Source organism: Ctenocephalides felis, unplaced genomic scaffold, assembly GCF_003426905.1.
Source record: "Ctenocephalides felis isolate EL2017-DRISC unplaced genomic scaffold, ASM342690v1 CF-g0.4_SCAFFOLD_01170, whole genome shotgun sequence".
Classification (NCBI taxonomy): Eukaryota; Metazoa; Arthropoda; class Insecta; order Siphonaptera; family Pulicidae; genus Ctenocephalides; species Ctenocephalides felis.
In genome coordinates this window covers 54,353,186-54,373,516 of record NW_020537324.1, presented here as the reverse complement: position 1 = coordinate 54,373,516, position 20,331 = coordinate 54,353,186, and the positions used below count along the sequence as shown (strand labels likewise).

Here is a 20,331-nt window from a genome sequence, read left to right as displayed (position 1 = left end):
ATTCTTGAACTTCCTTGTAAATTTCTTTTGGTTGAGATTGTGTGATAAATTGCCGTGTTGGCTTGTTGAGTTTGTTGATTGCTTACGTGGCCCTTCGCTGGTGAGTTAGCGGTTGAGTAGATGTGGCCCTTCGCTGGTGAGTTAGCGGCTGAGTATATTTGACACTTCGCTGGTGAGTTAGCGGTTGAGTGTATGTGGCCCTTCGCTGGTGAGTTAGCGGTTGATTGTATGTGGCCCTTCGCTGGTGAGTTAGCGGTTGATTGTATGTGGCCCTTCGCTGGTGAGTTAGCGGTTGATTGTATGTGGCCCTTCGCTGGTGAGTTAGCGGTTGAGTGTATGTGGCCCTTCGCTGGTGAGTTAGCGGTTGAGTGTATGTGGCGGTTGCCAAATTGTTTGCTCCCTGTCTGTTGCCATGGTGCTTATTATCGACTTATTTACCATGATAATAAGTGATTTATTGAGCACGTGTTATTGTTGATCTTGAAGTGCGTGGTCGGAGTCTCAGTTGTAGGATTAGAATGTTCTTCTAGTTATGGCGGTTGTGAGCCATTTATAATAATTATTTATATTTTTAAAAATTCTTTTCTTAGTAATTCTTGAGACTTCAATTTATTTTTTTTTGTGCTACTTCAAAATATGTCTTGATCTTCTTACCTTCTTGTATGTGTGTTACTAGTTCACTCTCGGGGTCACCAAAATATGGAGGTGTAGTCCATATTAAATACCAAAATGATAGACAATAATAAATTTCATAAAATATTATTTATATTTCGTTTATTTTATATATGATTAATATCCACGACACTATGTGTTGTCATACTAATCGTTAATAAAATGTTATTGGTATTTTCGTATTTATAATTGAAAAGAAAGGTTTTAAGAATCATACATTTTAGGCAAATTCGACTAGGGAGAAACAAAAACCGTGTCCGATCTGACACTTGAATTTCCTTTTGTTTTTCTCAGTGCTGTCACTATATGGGCCAATCTGTCCAGAGACATGTGATGCGTGTTGACAAGCCGCTATGCGTGTTGGCAACCCGCTACACATACATCTATAATAAATAATAATAATAGGTCAGGTCCTACAACTAAGCTTAACTCCACCTCGAAACAAGGAAGAATAGTGTGAGAGATTTTCTATTACCATTTTACACCGCAATGCTATAAAATTGGGTTATTTTAATTTGGAAACATATTTTTAACTTCCCGTAGGGTAAGTTATTGTAATGGGCCGAAAATTGAAATTGAAAATTTTTACATTTCTCGACGTTTTGAAGGTTTTAACAAAATTATTGATTTTGGAAAAAAAAGTTTTTGCTTCAAAATTTTTTTTTCGAAAAATTTTTTTTTTGTATATCGAAAATAATTCAGATTTTAATTTTAATTCTGTTCTAATATACTTTAAACAAATAATTTCAACTTGCCAATTTAGTTTATATAATTCTTATAAATATTCGACAATGTTACAATATTTATAATAATCTATTTCAAAACATTTAATATTCTTCGATCATTTCGTTACGGTACGGAAAGTTCCAGCAATTTGCCTTAAGGCACGATGCCATACACCCCACTAGTTGATCTATATTTTCCTCTGAAAATTTGTATCACTACTCCACGATATCTCTTTGTCCAGAGCTGAAATTGAAATCACGATTTTGTCTACACAAGGCAGTGTGCTCAACTGTTACGCCATGGGAGATTTATTGTATGTAATTCGTACCTACCTGTATAATAAATAATAATAATAGGTGCTTTGCCCTAGGTCAGATTTGTCAGCCGAGTTAAACTCCAACTTGAATCAGGAAGAAATAGTATGAGAAATGTGCCCGAAATGGGTTATTTTATTTTGGAAATATATTTTGGTATGTTCTCCATTCACAGAAATATTTATTTCTATATTTATTTATATTTATTTGTGTATATATTCACATGTTTAGTACTATGTCAAACATTGCAAGAGATAGTTGGTGTTTTTTTGTTTTTCAAAAATAAAATAATTTAAATAAAATATCAAATAATGTATTAGTACATAATTTTTACTGTTTTGAAATCACACCTAAGATGAGGCATACCATGGACTCGAAAAGTGTGTTAAAAATCTGAGTGTTGATTGTTCATATTTAACATTTAATAATCGTTTCACTTATATCACAAATTTTTGTTATATATATATATATATATATATATATTTCTTTTGTAATTAAGCCTTATTTTTTCTTTCAAAAATTCTTTAAATAATTTTTCATTTTATTCAACGTTTCGGAGTCATGAGGTGTCTACTTCTTATTGGACTTATTGATAACAAATTAAAAAAACTATTATGCATGTATGCACTTATTGAATTATTTTTAAATTGAATTCAATTTTTTATCTTTATTTACTAAATTACTAAACATTTTCTAAATCAAACACTAATTGAAAGCAAACATCGAACGCAAAATACGTTCAAACTCGATATTTTACTATAGTAGTGTAGTTGTTTTTAATACTAGAATTTGAAACTGAACTGAAAATTCTAGTACAAAAATCTGCTCAGTAGGGAGAATATGTATTATATGTAAATGTGATTATGAAATTAAAGTAAATAATTTATTTAGCTAAACAGTTCCAATTTTTATATATGTATGTATTTATTTGGCGGTTTCTTTACCGCAACTATCAGCCTTGCCTCACCACATAAGTTGGTTTCTCAAATAAAATATTCATCAAAAATAATTTATAATCACTCAAATTAGAGCATGAATAATACACGATGATATAAAATTATAAATAAAATTGACCAGTATATGTATTTATGCCGTTTTACTAAATTAAAAAAAAATGTATCAATATCTTATTCATACATTAAAAAATCACAATGATTAATGTATTATATATATATATTTAAGTAGCTATTATTTTTGTAAATTTATTATTTTGTTATCTTGGTCACAACTGATCTATACTGTCGAGTATGACCATTTAGCGTTTGACTTGTGATACCTGGATTCGAATTTCGCACGCATACGCTTTTATCGCATATAAAAGCTCTGAGCATGATATAAAGGTCAATTTATGTGATTAACGGTGCTGTAGACAATATTTTTTGTTAATTAATACCGAAAGCAAAAGTAGACTTCCTTGTCATCGCTGCATTAAATGAAATTAATATTAGAGAAATCTAATATTAAAAGCATCAAATTGAGGTAGGTCAACAGTTGGGTTGCCTTCTAAAAAAGCTATGAATTAATCATAGTTTATGCAACAGCATATAAAACTCTTAAGTTCCCATCACTGTTGAAGTAGAAAAATCAAAAAGAAAAAATATATACCACAATTTGCCGTTGAATTATTTTGTAAAATATCAGAAACTACACTTTCTAATCGCGCGATGCTGTCGATGTGAAATTTATCTTGAATCATGGTGTTCTACATTATATTATAGCATTTTTAACTCAAGAAAAGATATTATGTTTAATAAATTGCTGAAATCAATGGAATTAATAGTAATAATTGTGGGGGCGTCCAATTATCGCAATTACCTCAAATGGGAGGCGTCCAATTATCGCAAATACCTTTCCAATTTAAATGGGGAGAGACAAAAGATCAGGAAATGTCAAAAAATGTGTATTTTTTATCTCAATTTAAAAAAAATCCAAAAATTTGCAAAAAAAATTAAAATTTTTCGTTTTTGTCTAACATAGGCACGAAAAATACACGTGATGTTTGGTGAGGGACGGGGGGTAATTTTAAATATCACTAAGGGGAGGGGGGAGTTCCAAAAATCTTAGAAATTGCTCACGTGATTAATGGGGGGCGTCCTAAATGGAATCTATTCCTTATAAACGTTAGTGATATGTGAGGATTGTCATTTTTAAAAACAAATTATGTAGAGATTTGTATGAAATAATTTGTAATGATAAATATTAGCAATTTTACGGGTTTCTTGAAAAAGTGAAAATTGCTAAGAAATTCTTATTCATATATGATAAAAATAACTATATGCAGAAGAAAATAAAGAATTTTGCTTTGAGGTAAAAATTGATTTTTCACATGACCATCGCGAGTAGAAGGTGCAAAGGTGGTGCTTTTTCGATTTCGAAGAGTTTTAAACTTTTCAGTAATTACTCTTTTGTACTGACTCTTTCCTTAAAAAATCGACTATTATATATTTCATAGTACTGTAGGTTGTATAATTTAATGCAAATAATCTTATCTAACTTTTTCATTATTTATTTATTTTAGATTATACTACAGATTAAAATTAGTTGAAACGAATACCTAATTATTATTGTAGTTTTCCCTGATTTTCAAATAATTATGAATATTTCTCAAGAAAACATATTGATAAACTTACCATTTTTGGCAGCAACATTTAGTTTCTTTGGCGATTTTTTAAATCGCACATATTCAAAAATAAATCCTAATATATTCATTATTTTTCAAGACAAGTTTTTGTATTTTTAACTTTTGATAATATAATCAATATTCTGCTGTAATTACATGATAAAAATCAGTCGCTTGCTAAATAAATTGTGATAGAAGAACGCTAGATAACGATAAGAATATGCATTTATTGAGGTGATCTCATAATTGATTACATCGCAATCAATTGATAAAGTTCTAAAATTGTGAAGAGAACAGAGAATAATTGCATTAAAATTCTGTTCCAAAAATCAACTGACATTCGTACTGTAAAATGTTCTTCAGTATATTATCGTACTTTTAAATATTCTGCAATAAAGGCTTTGATCGCAGAAATTGTTTAGATTCTGGGGATGGCTCTATCATAGAATTAGATGATTTCATATTAATAAATACTGGTCAGATCATATAATATGATGATAGAGTTAGTAATATGAATCATATTACTAACTCACTATCGCCAAAATTAACAACACATTGCCTATTTTTTCTCAAAATATTTTTCTAATTCATAATGAATTTAAACCGTTTGCTTTCACTCAGTTACTATGGAGTTTCTTGTGCCTTAGAGCTTTTGCTACCAATCTGAAGTTTAAAATTCAATAACAGCCTCGGGCAACCAGATATCAAATACTAGTAAAATTTGTTTTTATTTGAGTATTACAATTAAAAAGGCGATCGTTGGGTTACCTTCTAAAATTATTAAAAAATAAATAAAAACTATATTTTAGTTTGTTAGTCTAAAAATGGAGTGTCTTCTGATAGCGTTGTTACTAATTGCTGGGAACAAACATCGTTCAAAATAGCTCATTAAAACATAAAATTTCTGATTGTTATTACAAAAGAAAAATATGTTTATTATGACAATATTTATTCTCTCATGGCCTTATCCAATTCTCTAACATTTTCATCTATGTTATTCTAGTAAATATACTCTAGCTTTTTCAGAAAAGGGCAACGCTTAGAATATTTATTATGTACAATAGAGATTGTTGCTAAACTTTTTTTATTTATTCGAGATTTTTCATGTATTATTTGCTGACTGCTAACTTGGATTCGCTTGCTTCTGTTAATACTATATATGACTTGATATAATTTTACTTTTGCTAATAAAATGAATAAATATGTAAAAGCTTGGCAAGAGCCTGAAATTATATTTATATTTTTATTTTTGCTGCATTTGTTATAGTTTTAGAATTACTTAAGGCTGATTATTTGCATTGCTTTAATCGAGAGGACGCAAACCGTCTTTGTATTTGTTTTATCTATTAGGATATAATTATTAATAAGAATTGCAAGAAATTATTTAACGAAATATTAAATTAAAATCTTCCCTATTTTATGATAGTATAATAAAGGGATACATCATAACCTTTAATATTGACAGACTATATATATTTATAGACATATGAATCATCCATTTATAAGTCTAAAAACTTACTATCAAACAATTGTAGTGCTCTCTTATTATCATTAAATCTAACTTCTATTATCTAAATATATCATCAATCTAACTATTCAAATACACAATTAAATATTAATTTTTCCTATCGTCTGATGTACCTAGAGTTATATTTAGTTGTTCGTTACAATTGCGATCGAGTAAATTATTGGGCGGCATTCAATTGCATAAATGAAATCGGTTATCAGGATATTTTAGTTCAAAGTTTTTTTTAGTAATTTATTGAAAATTATGTAAAATGCTAGTCATGAGTGTCTTAACTCATATAAGCTCAAAGCGTTACATTAATAAGTAAAAATTAAAACTGATTCGTTATAATAAGTAATTAGAAATGCTTATATTATAAGTAAGAATTGAAATGTTTATAAACTTATTTTAAATTCATACGTTTTGTTCTAACATTTCTAGCCTTTATTTGATGGAAAATCAAAATATTTAAGTAATTAAAATAACTAATCTAGAAGAACACTTACAGTTTCATATATTTTTATTATAAACAATATCAACACCGATATTCCCTGGTATGAGAAAGTGCACTATTCCAGTATATTTTATGACATTACAAACAACGTCAAAATAAACAGGAATTACAATTATTAAAAAATCGCAAATTCGTAGTGTCTGCTTTGCGTCTATGATGGAGTAACACATTTTTTCTTAAAAAATATTTGTTATATAAGGTTGACAAATGTAAAAATAATGTATTTAGTATTTTGTTATTGCTTCATAAAGTTTGAAATACTATCTAAAAATCATGTGTTTCACCCATCGCTGTCTTGTCATTTTGTTTATTTATACATTTATAATATAGATAATAAAATAAAATAAAATAAGCAGATATAATAAAGTTTATGGAATGGAAATGTTCAATGGTAAACAATGAAGGGTTAAAAAATCATTTGGATTCCTGGATTTGTGTTGGCCTTTACACCATGGATCCTTTGGGCAAACTATATATATATATATATATATATATATATATATATATATTTATATATTAAGTTAGTCCTTAATATGGACATTTTTGAATTTCCTTGCTTCCAAGGGCTCAAATGGTTCCAAATTGATAAAGAACAATTCTCTGAAAGTTTTAGCTCTTAATATCAACTTTTAGATAGTGCACAATTCAATAAAACTTCGTAATGAATAGCAAATTTGAAAATTAAAAAAAAAAAATTTCGGTATAACTTAGCGACAAATGAATTAAAAGTGAAAATTTGTGTCATTTTTATTGAAAATTCGACGCTCTGTAAAATTTTTGTTTTTTTTTTTCATGCTATTTTCATACAAATCTTTGATTGCATTGCGCTCTATTTAAAAAACAATATTAAGAGCTAAAACTTTCAGAGAATTGTTTTTTATCAATTTGGAACCATTTGAGCCCTTGGGAGCAAGGAAATTCGAAAATGTCTATATTAAAGACCACCCTAATATATATATATATATATATATATATATGTATATATATATATATATATATATATAAATTAGTGTGTGTTCAGGGAATTAAATGAAAATCTCTCTTATGTACGGTATATTCGCGCGTCTAGTGTTGCTCAATTACTTTGATGCAGTTGCCTATTGCGTCGATTATGGAAAGTGGTCTGATTCTAATTCAATGCTCTCTAGTGCGAGTAATGCAGTATAAGTATGAGTTTTCAAGAATAGAACAAAATACAGAACATCATAAGCCAGACGTACTTATTTGCTTTGTAAAAGGAAAGTTAGAATTCGTTCCAAATGTTGTTGTAAGCAATCATATATACAGTAAGAAATAGTCTTAAATAAAAAAGAAATAGTCTTAGTAAAAAATTTTATCTAATATCATTCGTAGTGTAATGATAATCTTTAGATTTGAAGATAAATTGGTTATATAAAATTCTCTCAACCAAACTTAGTTGATCGAAGCAATTGGACTAAATTATGAATTCTAAGTATTCATTGCCAAAATAGTTTCGCTTTTTTTCATTTACATTTGTGAATTATAACCTGTCGTTCTTATACAACATTCAGTAATTTTGATGGTTTATTAAATAAAGGAAAAAGGTCAAAAGGTCACCCATTGGTGATCCGATTCGATGTTGGAAAAATAGTTTCGTTACCATCTTTTAAAACCAATTTTTATGCGAGTGTAGATTACATCATTGTAGTATTATAAAATGAACATTTATTAATATAATTTAAAAAAAAAAGATAAGTTCGTTTTCCCATTATAAAAATAAACTAAACATTATCCTTAATATGTATAACAAACATATTTAAGTAATTCTTTTTATTATTAATATAAAAATTTAACAAAATCTAAATCTTTATTTTAAATTTTTATATTTGTGGAGATAAATAAACTTCGAGTAATTTATTGTTATAATATAATTATGTTTCATTTTATAAAATATTACGCATTCTGCAAAATTTTAATGAACCTACTTGCTAGGAAAAGCTTTCTATGAATTTTTAATCAGTAGAAAACATATGTTTGAAGTAAGTACGATTAATTTATTTCTTTTAACATATTTATATGTATTATAATTCTATTTGCCTGTCATAAAGAGCATTATAATTCATTCTTACACTGAATTTGTTGAACAATAGTAATTAAATATATGTATATTTTATAAACACTAAACGTTTTTAATAGAAATTTCTAATAGAATATATTTTTATAATTGAAATAAAAATAATCGGCCCATAATATAATTAGTCAGGATTATATTGCGAAATTTTAAGTCTGAAAAATTATATCAATTATTAAAATATTAAAGATCTTCAATGCGTATGTTATGAAACTTGTGATAGTATTTCATAAATTGTAACGAATATATAGAAAATTACAAGAAATATTAAAATAATCAATAAGATTAATTATATCATAGAGATTAGAAATAGATTTCAATAATAAACACTTAATTCAATGAAGTAATGAAGATATTTTTCTCATGCCATTATATATGCTAGTAATTAACGAGAAAAATTTTCTGCATTACAACTTTGTTTACAAATGACATTTTTAAAATTTGCAAACGTTTATACGTGCATAATATATATGTTTCTGCTTCTATAGTTTTCACTTAAATTTTTCTTTAAATGTTGGTTATTAAAAATAAATATATTGTTTGCAAAAATTATTTCGTAGTCACAAAATTTCATCTGATTATTTGGCTTTGTTATTGTACAAGAATTTATTCGCTCGACGTTTTGATTTTTTTCTTCTAATTCTTTTGGCCCTAAAATTAGTAAAGTTGTAGGACGTTGTGTGCTTACTATTACTTTACTAAGGGATTTCGATTTCGTAAACTATTAACGGTTTTCTAAGAAATGATGGTTAAGATTTACAGTTAAAAAATCCTTTTGTTTTATTCTATTAAATTTAAATTTATCTATTTGATCTTTTTCAGTACTGCAATGGGGGTGATCTAGCTGACTATCTCAGTGCTAAAGGCACCTTAAGCGAAGATACAATTAGACTTTTTCTTTGCCAATTAGGTAAGAAATAGTTATTATTTCAAAGTTTATTAAAAAAATTAAAAAAATATTATTTGTTTGAGCATATATTGTTTTCAAGATAGTTTATATAATATTTTACTTCAAATATATTATATACTATATACTTTATAAAGTTTTTTTTGTATAAGAAGCAATTATTATTAGTGTTTTTATAAAAATTGTAAAGAGATTAATATTTCGACGAAGCAATATTCAGAAAGCAGAATTCTTAACACTTGTTTTTTAAAATTTCAAATTAAAATTAATATGTAAATTTGGAATATTATCAATTAAAGATAGTTTTGCATATTAACTACGAATTATAGAAAAAGGAAATGTTTTAAAGGTATCTCAGCACGTTTGATATTTTTTTAATAGAATTTCACCAGTAAAATTTATTTTATCACATTGGAATCGACTTTGAAATTTGAATAGTTGATAGCAATGCTTTCATGGAATTAATTACTGCAATATAATATATAATGTATATTTTTAGACGAACGATTAATTATATGAATATACACATTTTCGATTTATTTTAAAGTTTTAAGACATTTTGATTATTTTGAATTATCTTACTATTATTAATTAAAAATTGATATTGATATAATTGATATATTGTTTTTGAAAAATAGGTATTAATTTAAGTTTGGATATAAATTTTCTATCACGTTTTTAAATGAACTGATTAATCTCTTGATAATTCAATTGTAAATAAAAATAATTTAATTCTATTGAAGGTGGAAAGACATTTGCGAAATTTATATCCAGCTCTTTCGCATATATGGAGGAAAAAGATACCTTTGGTGGTCAAGAATCATTGTTTGACTAAGAATATCAAATTATCTTGGGTGTTTTAACCATATATATTTTTTAAGTTCTGCAACAAATTTCCGTGATAATTGCATAATTTAACCAGAGTTTTAATTTTTTTCTGACATTCATACCAGCATTTTATTTTATGTGAAGTTAATAATCGATAGGTTTGGTGTATTATATTCACCTAAAGACACAATGCAAAACACCACCAATTGAAAATTAATGTAGAAGAAATTTATTCATGCTTTATTATCAAACATTGTTTGGCCTGTGGCTCTTATACTTTTTGCATTCATTACTAATTCATACACACAGCATTGAACTGACTTTGTATATTGTAAATGTATTCAATGCCAAATGCTATTAAGCAATAGACAAACGATTATTATCAAAATGACACGTGGCAATTTGATTTCAGCGGGCGCGATGCGAGCTCTGCATGCCAAAGGCATCGTACATCGTGACCTGAAGCCGCAGAATATCCTACTGGCACATACCGGCAGCCGCGGGCGCACCAGGCCCGAAAACATCACACTCAAAATTGGTGAGCAATGAGGAATACTTCTCAAATGTAGAGTTTATTAAAATACATTTAAGGAAAGTTGCAAAATATTTGTATATAATCGACTTAATCAATATGATTTTAAGTTCAGCATCATTTCAATTTAGACCAGGGTTTCTTAAACTTTTGTCCTCTGCGACCCCATTTACGATTGCGAATTTTTTCGCGACCCCACTTATGATTGCGAGTTTCTCATTGTTCCACATATATAAAACAATAAATTAATATTTTTAAATGATTTATTTACTTGGTAACAATATACATATATACATATACATATACATATGCAAATATATAATTTAAGAATTCGTTGAGAACATAAAAAACTAGTTGGTATTGGTATTTTGCCTTGAGGCAAGTTACATGAACTTCCCGAAATGTGTAAATAATCAACTTAATAAATAAAAAATAAATTAATTTTTGAGTGATTAAAAGTATTCCGAGTGGATTTATTACACATCATTGCAAACGAACGAACGAACACGTTAACTCGGAGTATTTTCTAAAAGCAAATTTTCAGAAATCAATAATTTTTATAATTGAACCAGTTTTTGTAGGGCTTTAATGGTTTTCTATGTTCATCAAGACCAAGTACTCTATCGTTATACTAAGTAAATCCTATAATTTTAATTTTAACATACTTCAAAAAAACTACTCATTTTCTCACACTTTGATAAATTTTTAAAATTAAACTACTTGTCGTAAGGCCGTAATATTTTAGCAAGTTCTATAAGACCATGATATATATTGCTAAAAAAAGTTCCATAAAAATTGGCTTAATTTCTTTTTTCAACAGTTAATTACAAGAAAACGGCTCGGTAGATTTTAAACCTAAAACTAATCAGTATCATTCCCAACTAATATCTTTCGAACAGTTTTTGATATTTTAAAATCGATTCGGTAGTATGAGCTTAAATGTGGACGAAAAATTTAACACTTTTTCTCAAATTACAAAGAAACGGCTCAGCAGATCGTCTCACAAAACTGACAAGCGATAGTCCCCATTGAGATACATCAAATGGCTTTTAAATTTTTGAAATCGGTCCAGCCGTTTTGGAGAAAACGTCGATTTACGGCAAAAAATCTGTTCACACAAATACACACACACACACATACTTTTTCAAAATTTGGTCTCATTCGATGGCTTGAAATGTCGAGAAAACATAAAATTAGCGAGTTGGATTTTTTGATGAAAACATAAACTTCTCCTTCGGGAAGTTAACAAGGAGTGATGTTATAAAATAATATAAATATATGACAATAAAATTTCTTAAAATATGGGTCGGGACCCATAGTTAAAGAGCCGTGATTTAGACGATAGATTTTTTAAATTTCTTCGTTTCAAACTTTTATGGAAATTTAGAACTACTGTTTGTAGGCTTTTACCGGCTTTTATGTTTAAACCTTGTTGCCACTCTAAATACTCTATTTTTTTATTTTTTTATAGACATTTGCTTTTGATTATTTATGTTATTTATGCTAACCCAAAAAAATAAAATTCCTGTTTGGATAAATAAGTTAGAATAGAGACAATTTTATCTTGCTTTCGGTGTATAGCGATATATAAGCAAATATATATTCAATCTTTAGATAAGAAATTACAAAATAAATAAGTAAATAAATGTAATATTTACAATTCTACGTTATACATACTGAGACTTTATTTTGCCATTTATAGTACAATTTTTTTTATAAAAATACTCAAAACACCATTTCGAATACCTTTATTCGCGCAAATACACCAGATTTTTATTTACCAGAGAGCGAAATAATAAAATTATTTTATATATCTGAGTATTTACTAATTGAACTTTTCTAAATATTTTTTGATGCTCTACATTGTCGACTCGATAATGAACTTGAAATAATTAAATATTTCTAAGAGTTAAGTAATAGAGAAGTAAATCTATCACTTTACACTTTATAATACACATATCTTTGAAAACTTTTTACACGAATATTGAGTTTTCTTTTATTACTGAAAAAGGCCATAAAGCTTTATTTAGAGTTCGAATTTTAAATATGGCTTTTTGGCGTAGAATCTTGGTTCTGAACACAAGCTATCGAACAACCTACTTTAATTACTATTACTTACTAAATTTAAAGTTACTAATAATCAGTAAATATTAATTACTATTTATGAATAAATACCTTCTTACTATTATTGATCTAGTTTGAACGCAGTTTCAGTTCTAGTATTAGGAACAAAGGAAATGTATTAATAACAGCAAATAAACGATTTTAATTTAATATATCTTGATTGTTAATATGATATCTAATTAAGGATAAATAAAATTTTAAGTTTATAGCATTTTTATAATGAATCATATTAATGAAAGTTACTTATTAATTTACAGCCGACTTCGGTTTCGCACGTTTTCTTCAAGATGGTGTTATGGCAGCTACTCTTTGCGGTTCCCCGATGTATATGGTAAGTAGAGTGCATTATTAATATTATATCTAATATGTTAATGTATTACAAATGTTTTGCTTGTCTTATTTTGAGGAATCTAATTATTTTTATAACTTAGGCCCCAGAAGTGATCATGTCCTTACAATATGATGCCAAAGCAGATTTGTGGAGCTTGGGAACAATCGTTTTTCAGTGCTTGACCGGCAAAGCACCGTTTCAGGCACATACACCGCAAGAACTCAAAATGTTTTATGAGAAGAATGCCAATCTTTCACCCAAGTAAGATTTAAAAATATAAAATAAAACATTAGTTTAATTATTTCGGGAGCTAATAAATAATTAATGAACTTGATTTGTTATAATTAATATAGTCCAGAGTAGTGTGAATAGAACTTCAATTTTTGGATATCGAATTTTACATATTTTTAATGCCATCTCGGCCAAATGTAAACTAGTATATATGATTTTTTTAATAGACCTATGAAATATAGGCGTATAAATTATTAATATATACTCCACCGGGGGGCATGATAAGGCAGCTATACTCTCTCTATTCTATTCTACACATGCAAATAATTGTTCCTTCTACTTACAAAATTATGATAAAGGCTCAATTGTTTGGAGATCGTCAATTTTTTATAATTATTTATTATATTATTATTATTATACAAAAATGTATCTTTCTTATTACACAATTATGAATTAAGCTATGGCTCAATTGTTTGGAAATCGTCAATTTTTTACTTTTTCGACCATCTTATTGAAGGTACGCTACAAATTGTTCGGTCACCTGATTGCCTAGTATGCCAAAATTCAGTCCTTGAAATGTAAAGATATAAAAAAGATCATTTGCCAATTTTGCGATTTCATTAACTTACTCTCCGAAAAACTGATAATGATGAGTTTTATATTTCATAACATATTTTATATGAAAAGGAAATATCTTTTATCATTTTATTGTGAAATTACTACAATTATTATTTTTTCAGGATTCCCGTTGGCACTAGTCCCGAATTAAGTGATTTGTTGCGAAGCCTATTAAGACGCAATGCCTGTGATAGAATTTCGTTTGACACTTTTTTCTCGCACAGTTTCTTGCAAAGGCCTGAGCCACAAACTGATCTTCCAGGTAAGCTTTCAATTCGAGATTTAAACTAGCTGTAAGTGGAATTCTGTCTTGAGGCAATTATGGCATCGTGCCTTAAGGCAAATTGCTGGAACTTCCCGTACCGTAACGAAATGTTCGTGGAATACTGAATGTTTTCGAATAGATTATTATAAATATTGTAACATTGTCTAATATTTATAAGAATTATATAAACTGAATTGCAGAGTTGAAATTATTTGTAAAGTATATTAGAACTATAGTCAAAATTAAAAATAAAATCTGAAATATTTTCGATATACAAAAAACTAAACTAAAAAAAAAAAAAAAAATTGGAACAAATTTTTTTTTCCAAAATCAAATTTTTTGTTAAGACAAGCAGAAAGTTCTTTGAATCATTTAAATCGGACGCTTAGTTCTCTCAAAAATTGCCATTTTTTACATATTTAGCTCCGTATCTTCAAAATGACTGGGCCTGCCTTTGCCAAAAACTAATAAACACTTCTCTGAATCGTTACTAATTGAATGTTTTTTAAATCATTCAAATCGGATACTCCGTTCTCTCAAAAATTCGATTTCTATTTTCTGCACTCTTTGCTCCGTATCTCCGAAACGGCTGGACCTGCTTTTGCCAAAAATTAATCAGCTCTTTTCCCTATCAATAGGAATCGAATGTTTTTTGAACCATTCAAATCGGTTGATCCGTACGCCCGAAAACGTGGGCGAAAATTTGTATCCATACATACATACACACACACACACACACACACACACACACACATCCATTTTTTCTGAGGTATGCCAAAACGTTCAGAAACCTTCAAAACGTCGAGAAATGTAAAAATTTTCAATTCCGATTTTCGGCCCATTACAATAACTTACCCTACGGGAAGTTAATAATACAACAATTTATATGTTAAATAAACCGTTTTTTCCAATTTTCATACATATTATTTGGCTTTAATAATAAAAAAAATTATAGGTTTTAAATAATGGTTTTAATTATAGGTTTTGAATAATGTTTTGGAATTTATCTTGCATTTACGGTTCATTAACTAAGTTGACAATGGTAAAGTTATTATTAAAGAATATCCTTGACAGTAATTTATATTTATTATATGTATGTGTAACAAGTGTAACAAAGAGTCATTATCTATTGATGATGTTAACGACATGAATAACATAATTTAGAGAAATTGCATAATAAATATTTTCTCATTTATATTTATAGGAGAACTACCTGCACCATTAGGCACTTTGTGTACACCGCCGAGCGCCACAATTCCTATACCGATCAAAGTTTCGCCTTTGATTCAGGATCAACTCAAAAATGATAATAGTGACAATTCACCAACTGGTAAATTCATCATTTTATTTTGAACAGACTTTTTCGACTATATTTTTTTAAAATCACACCTATTTTTGAATTTATTACATTGAAGACTGGAATTTTTACCGAATTATCAGCATTTGTTTCTAAATGAAATGGTGAACAAAAATTGTTAATTTTTTCAGTAAAACGATAATTTAATAGCGTTTTTTCACTTTATGATAAATTATTCTTCAATGTTCATGGCAATGTTTTTATTTTGATTTTATAAATCAAAACAACGATGTACACTTGTTTTATTTCATGTCACCTCCCGTTGAGAAGTATTACCTAACAAATTGGCATAGTACCAATCTCATGCTACGCTATTTTCATATTATTTGCAGAGATCCAAATGCACTCACGTAGCGATATAGTTTTATTTTCTTAATGTTGTTTTGAACTTTATTATAACAGTTTAAATCGGTTAAATTACGTATGTACATGTGCATAATTTTCTGATCCCGTCCACTGTTAAACCCAAGTTTATTTCATAAAAAAACTATTTTTTTAGGGCATATCAAGTTAATAAATTATGCAATGTATTGGTGATAATGGTTTGTGGTCATTATATTAAATTTTTTGTTTTATTTTATGGTTTAGTCCGTGATTTGAAACATGTGTTTTTGGCGGTATTATTTGATTATTGATGATTGTCATCTCATTATTCATTCTTTTGTATGTTATTTATCAACACTTTTGTTTTTTTATAATATAGAGTATGTAGTTGAACTCTAAGTAGTTTAATTATTGTACGATTTTTGTAAAAAAGATATAAAGTTACCAATTTAATTTCATGGGCAATATACATTCTCATGCAAAAAATTATCAAATTGCTATAACAGAAGTTGCTTAAGTTATAAAATTATCAGCTTATGCTTTGCAATATTTCTTAATATTAATTTTTAGAAATGTTATATTAGAATCGCTCAGTAGCTCTTGAATGTCTTCAATAATACTATTAAATAACTAAAAAAAAATTGTTACTGGTGATGAGTTATAACTCAGAGTCACTCAGAATTTCTTTAAAGTTGCCATTATTTTGATCTGCTCAAAAATATCATAACTGACTGTTTGATATTGAGAATTATGGGTTATTTTTATAACAATAACAAATTTATCTATCAAAAACAAAATATTAAGTGTTCTTGAAACTGTGTACGAATGTTTAGAATATGGGTAACACCGCAACTGCAAAATTGACAATAGAATGTATAGTGTTCGCGAAACTTGTAAATCTTGCCGTACTTTTTGTCGTATAAAAAAATATTTGACTTAAACTTATTTTATTTTGAAGATTCTCGCAACAGTCAGGCAGAAAGTGGTTCCAGCAGCCCAGAAGAAACTGATGATTTTGTTTTGGTTCCCAAAAATTTACCCAGCACCGATGCCCAAATCGATTATTCGGATAGAGTGTAAGAATTATTACTATTTAATCATGATTTTAGTCATCACTACGTTTATCACCAATAATAAGTTATCTGCAACAATAATCGCGTTTCTCTGCTAAATTTAAATGCTCAATAATCGTATAACATTGAATATTTTCTGCAATATTTTGTTATATTATTTTTTTCTTATTACATATCTAAATTATTATCAAGGATGTATTATTGTTTAGGCGATATAGAATGGTGGAACCAAATATCGTCAGTGGAAGTCCACCGCGACCAAGTTCGTTACCTATTTCGGAACCAAGACCTGTGCCGAGTGCTACTAACAGAATGACTTGCCCCAGGAATATAAATCAAGTACAAGATACCAATGTAAGTCATCACTAGAAATTAATAGTATAATTATTTAGTAAAAAATATGCTAAGTTTAGTATTATTCTAAAAGTTTTGAGTTACTCCTAATATTCATTAAATTTGAATTTCTAGACCGTAATTAGTGCAATTCCAAGATCTCAGCCAATCACAATGAAACGTTCTGAACATCGTTCTAGTCAACCTGATATTAGTTCTATATCACCCCCATCGGTAAGCAAATCAATATTTTAATAGACATAGACATAAGTTTTTTGTTTGTTATTTTTCTCAGCTACATATAAACATTTCTCAGGTTTTATATGTATATAAAATATTAATCAAACAGTCAGATAATATTTGAAAACATTTGCAAATATTAATTTATGAATTGAATATAACATCATTCTTACTTAATTTCTGTTATTATAGAAGAAATAATTTAAATAATATTGATAGGTGCAATTTGTGATTGGCACACCTCCTGGTGGCGGTCGAAGGCGATCGACTTCTGGTGGTGCGTTGTCGGAAACGCCACCGCCGACCAATACCTGGCAGGTGACACCTCCAGGAAGCACGGTACACTGGCAAATGTCGCCCAAGATGCCACACCATCCCACCAATACTTCTCCATTGCGTAGGTCAGGTTAGTATCATTTCTGGTTTGTAAAGAGTACCACTATAAAAGCTATACTTTCAACTATTACTTTAATTCTATTCATATTCATTCTATGTTGATGGTTTAAGATGTTTTAAATCCATTTTTATAAAATTATTTTACTATGAAGATGTACTATTATAAAATTTTCCAGGAACAAGCTCTCCAATATTGAGCGCTTTACCAAAGATGTCAGCCCTGGGTAGCCCAGGACTGGACAATAATAATCCACCGCGTTTCGGCATGGGTCCTAGGGCCATTACTCTGCCAGAAACTATGCAGGCTGCTGCACAATGTACTCCTAGTATCCTGGACATTGCAAACCAAGAACCAATAACATTCCTTGCACCAGAATTACCAGAAGAGACTTTATTGGAGGTTTGCTATACAGTTATTTTACTTTGTGTTAACCATATAAATTTTACAGACAAATCCAAATTACAAATGTAAAATAGTGAATATTCTAGTGATCAAATGCAAGAGAACAATATTGTTTCATTGGTATTCATAAATCTATTTGCAATATTTCATGATTTATACATATACAAACATTGAATTTTTATTTATATGTACCCGAAAACTTTGTTTTATTAACTAGTCTGAATTTTATATTTATTACAGAGGGAACACAATGAGACTCTTGCCAAATTGAACTTTGTCTTGGCACTAAGCGATTGTGTATTAGAACTCGCTGCTACTCGTGGAGCACCGTTATCATCGCTATTGGAGCCGTCTCATGTCTCTGGGAGTAATCGGTCACAGCCCGCTGGGGGCAATCGCACTGCCATTGAGGCTCGGCGTTGGGTTGTCGACGAGGCTGGCACTGTCGGCAATTCACAACGGGCGGAACAGCTGGTGCTTTTAATAAGAGCGTTACATCTGCTAAGTTCTGGACTCAACTTGGCTACAAAGCAGTTGAAAGACGGTCAGTTACAACCGTCTGCTACTGTTAAAAACGGTGGGTTGCTATTTATAAACTCATTTCAGTATTTCGACTGAAACTTATACAAGCTTCAATGTATTTTGACTGAAACTTACACAAGCTTCTACGTATTTCGGATAGAGTGTAAAAAATGTTATTGTTTTATTATAAATTTAGTCATCACTTATAAGTTTATCACTAATAATATGTTATCTGTAAAAAATAGTAAACATAATGCCTAAATGCGATTTAAAAACCAAATATATTTTAGCAACGTTTGCTTGGACATTGTTATTAAGCAATATCGATTAAACTTGCTTAACCTCAACCACAATTGTGGTTTAGTTTATAGTATTTAATTTACATTCATAAAGAAGCAGTGCCACATTTTTATTAGTAAAATTTATTTTTACATGAATAAAATATATTTTTCAGTTTTATCTGTGATGAACAATAAGTATAAATCTACACTAGCTGAGTCTAAAAGGCTGAATAACAGTGGTTTATTACAAAAAGCTTCAACAACCAACATTACAGCTGATAAGATTCTCTACAATCATGCTATTGAAATGGTATGTATTTCGTAACTAAATATTGATAAATATTCATTATATTATACTATTTTTTTTTCATTCTAGTGTCAGTCAGCCGCTTTAGATGAACTTTTTGGAAACCCAGAAGAGTGCTTCCAGCGTTATCAAACAGCTCAAATTTTACTGCATAGTCTCTCACAACATGTTAGTCATCAGCAAGACCGAATTCTGTTGACAAAATGTAAGAAAGACTTTACAAATAATTTTTATTGTAAGTTCTAATTAAACATTTCATTTTAGATAAAGATGCGGTTGAAAAACGTTTATACATTCTACAACAAAAAGGGTACATTTATGCAACTGAAGATCTCACATAAATATTTAAGTTGTAAAAATAAGGCTTACTAGAATTCAATTTAATTTTATATTTTACCGATTTTACAAATTATTTTTAGTATCTTTATATTATATAGTTTTTGTTTATTTTTTTATTGATATATTGAAATTTTATATGCAACTATACTTCTGTGTATATACAGATATTATATAAAGCACGTTTTAGGTTTGTTTCGAACATGAATATTCTTGTAATAGAATAATATTAAAAGTAACTGTATATTAGAAAGTATTCTAAAAAGTAAAATACCTAAAATATTGCAATCACAGTAATAAGTATTAGTTGATGTGAATTTTATTACGACAGAAGATTCAATTTTATTAAAGTGATAATTTCATATAATACAAAAAGCTGATTTATTTCTGTGATTTAGGGATATATTTTTAACATTGAATTTGAAAAAGCACCATTGGGCATAAATATATTCCAGAATGCTTTTGTAGAGAGTAGTGC

General features: G+C 28.5%; 1 protein-coding gene across 1 annotated transcript in view; it reads left to right on the top strand.

Annotated features, from left to right (window-relative positions):
• Positions 1 to 19,919, top strand: part of LOC113366412 (serine/threonine-protein kinase unc-51) — a 42,988-nt gene extending 23,069 nt beyond the window's left edge. Inside the window, exons 3-17 of the mRNA XM_026608010.1 lie at positions 9,268 to 9,355; positions 10,593 to 10,718; positions 13,094 to 13,167; positions 13,268 to 13,428; positions 14,139 to 14,278; positions 15,486 to 15,611; positions 16,921 to 17,038; positions 17,245 to 17,389; positions 17,504 to 17,602; positions 17,828 to 18,014; positions 18,181 to 18,404; positions 18,648 to 18,984; positions 19,384 to 19,520; positions 19,587 to 19,722; positions 19,782 to 19,919. Coding sequence (XP_026463795.1) covers positions 9,268 to 9,355; positions 10,593 to 10,718; positions 13,094 to 13,167; positions 13,268 to 13,428; positions 14,139 to 14,278; positions 15,486 to 15,611; positions 16,921 to 17,038; positions 17,245 to 17,389; positions 17,504 to 17,602; positions 17,828 to 18,014; positions 18,181 to 18,404; positions 18,648 to 18,984; positions 19,384 to 19,520; positions 19,587 to 19,722; positions 19,782 to 19,858 — 2,175 coding nt within the window. The 3' untranslated portion in view covers positions 19,859 to 19,919. The remainder of the gene's footprint in view (positions 1 to 9,267; positions 9,356 to 10,592; positions 10,719 to 13,093; positions 13,168 to 13,267; positions 13,429 to 14,138; positions 14,279 to 15,485; positions 15,612 to 16,920; positions 17,039 to 17,244; positions 17,390 to 17,503; positions 17,603 to 17,827; positions 18,015 to 18,180; positions 18,405 to 18,647; positions 18,985 to 19,383; positions 19,521 to 19,586; positions 19,723 to 19,781) is intronic.
• Positions 19,920 to 20,331: the final 412 nt, after the last annotated feature.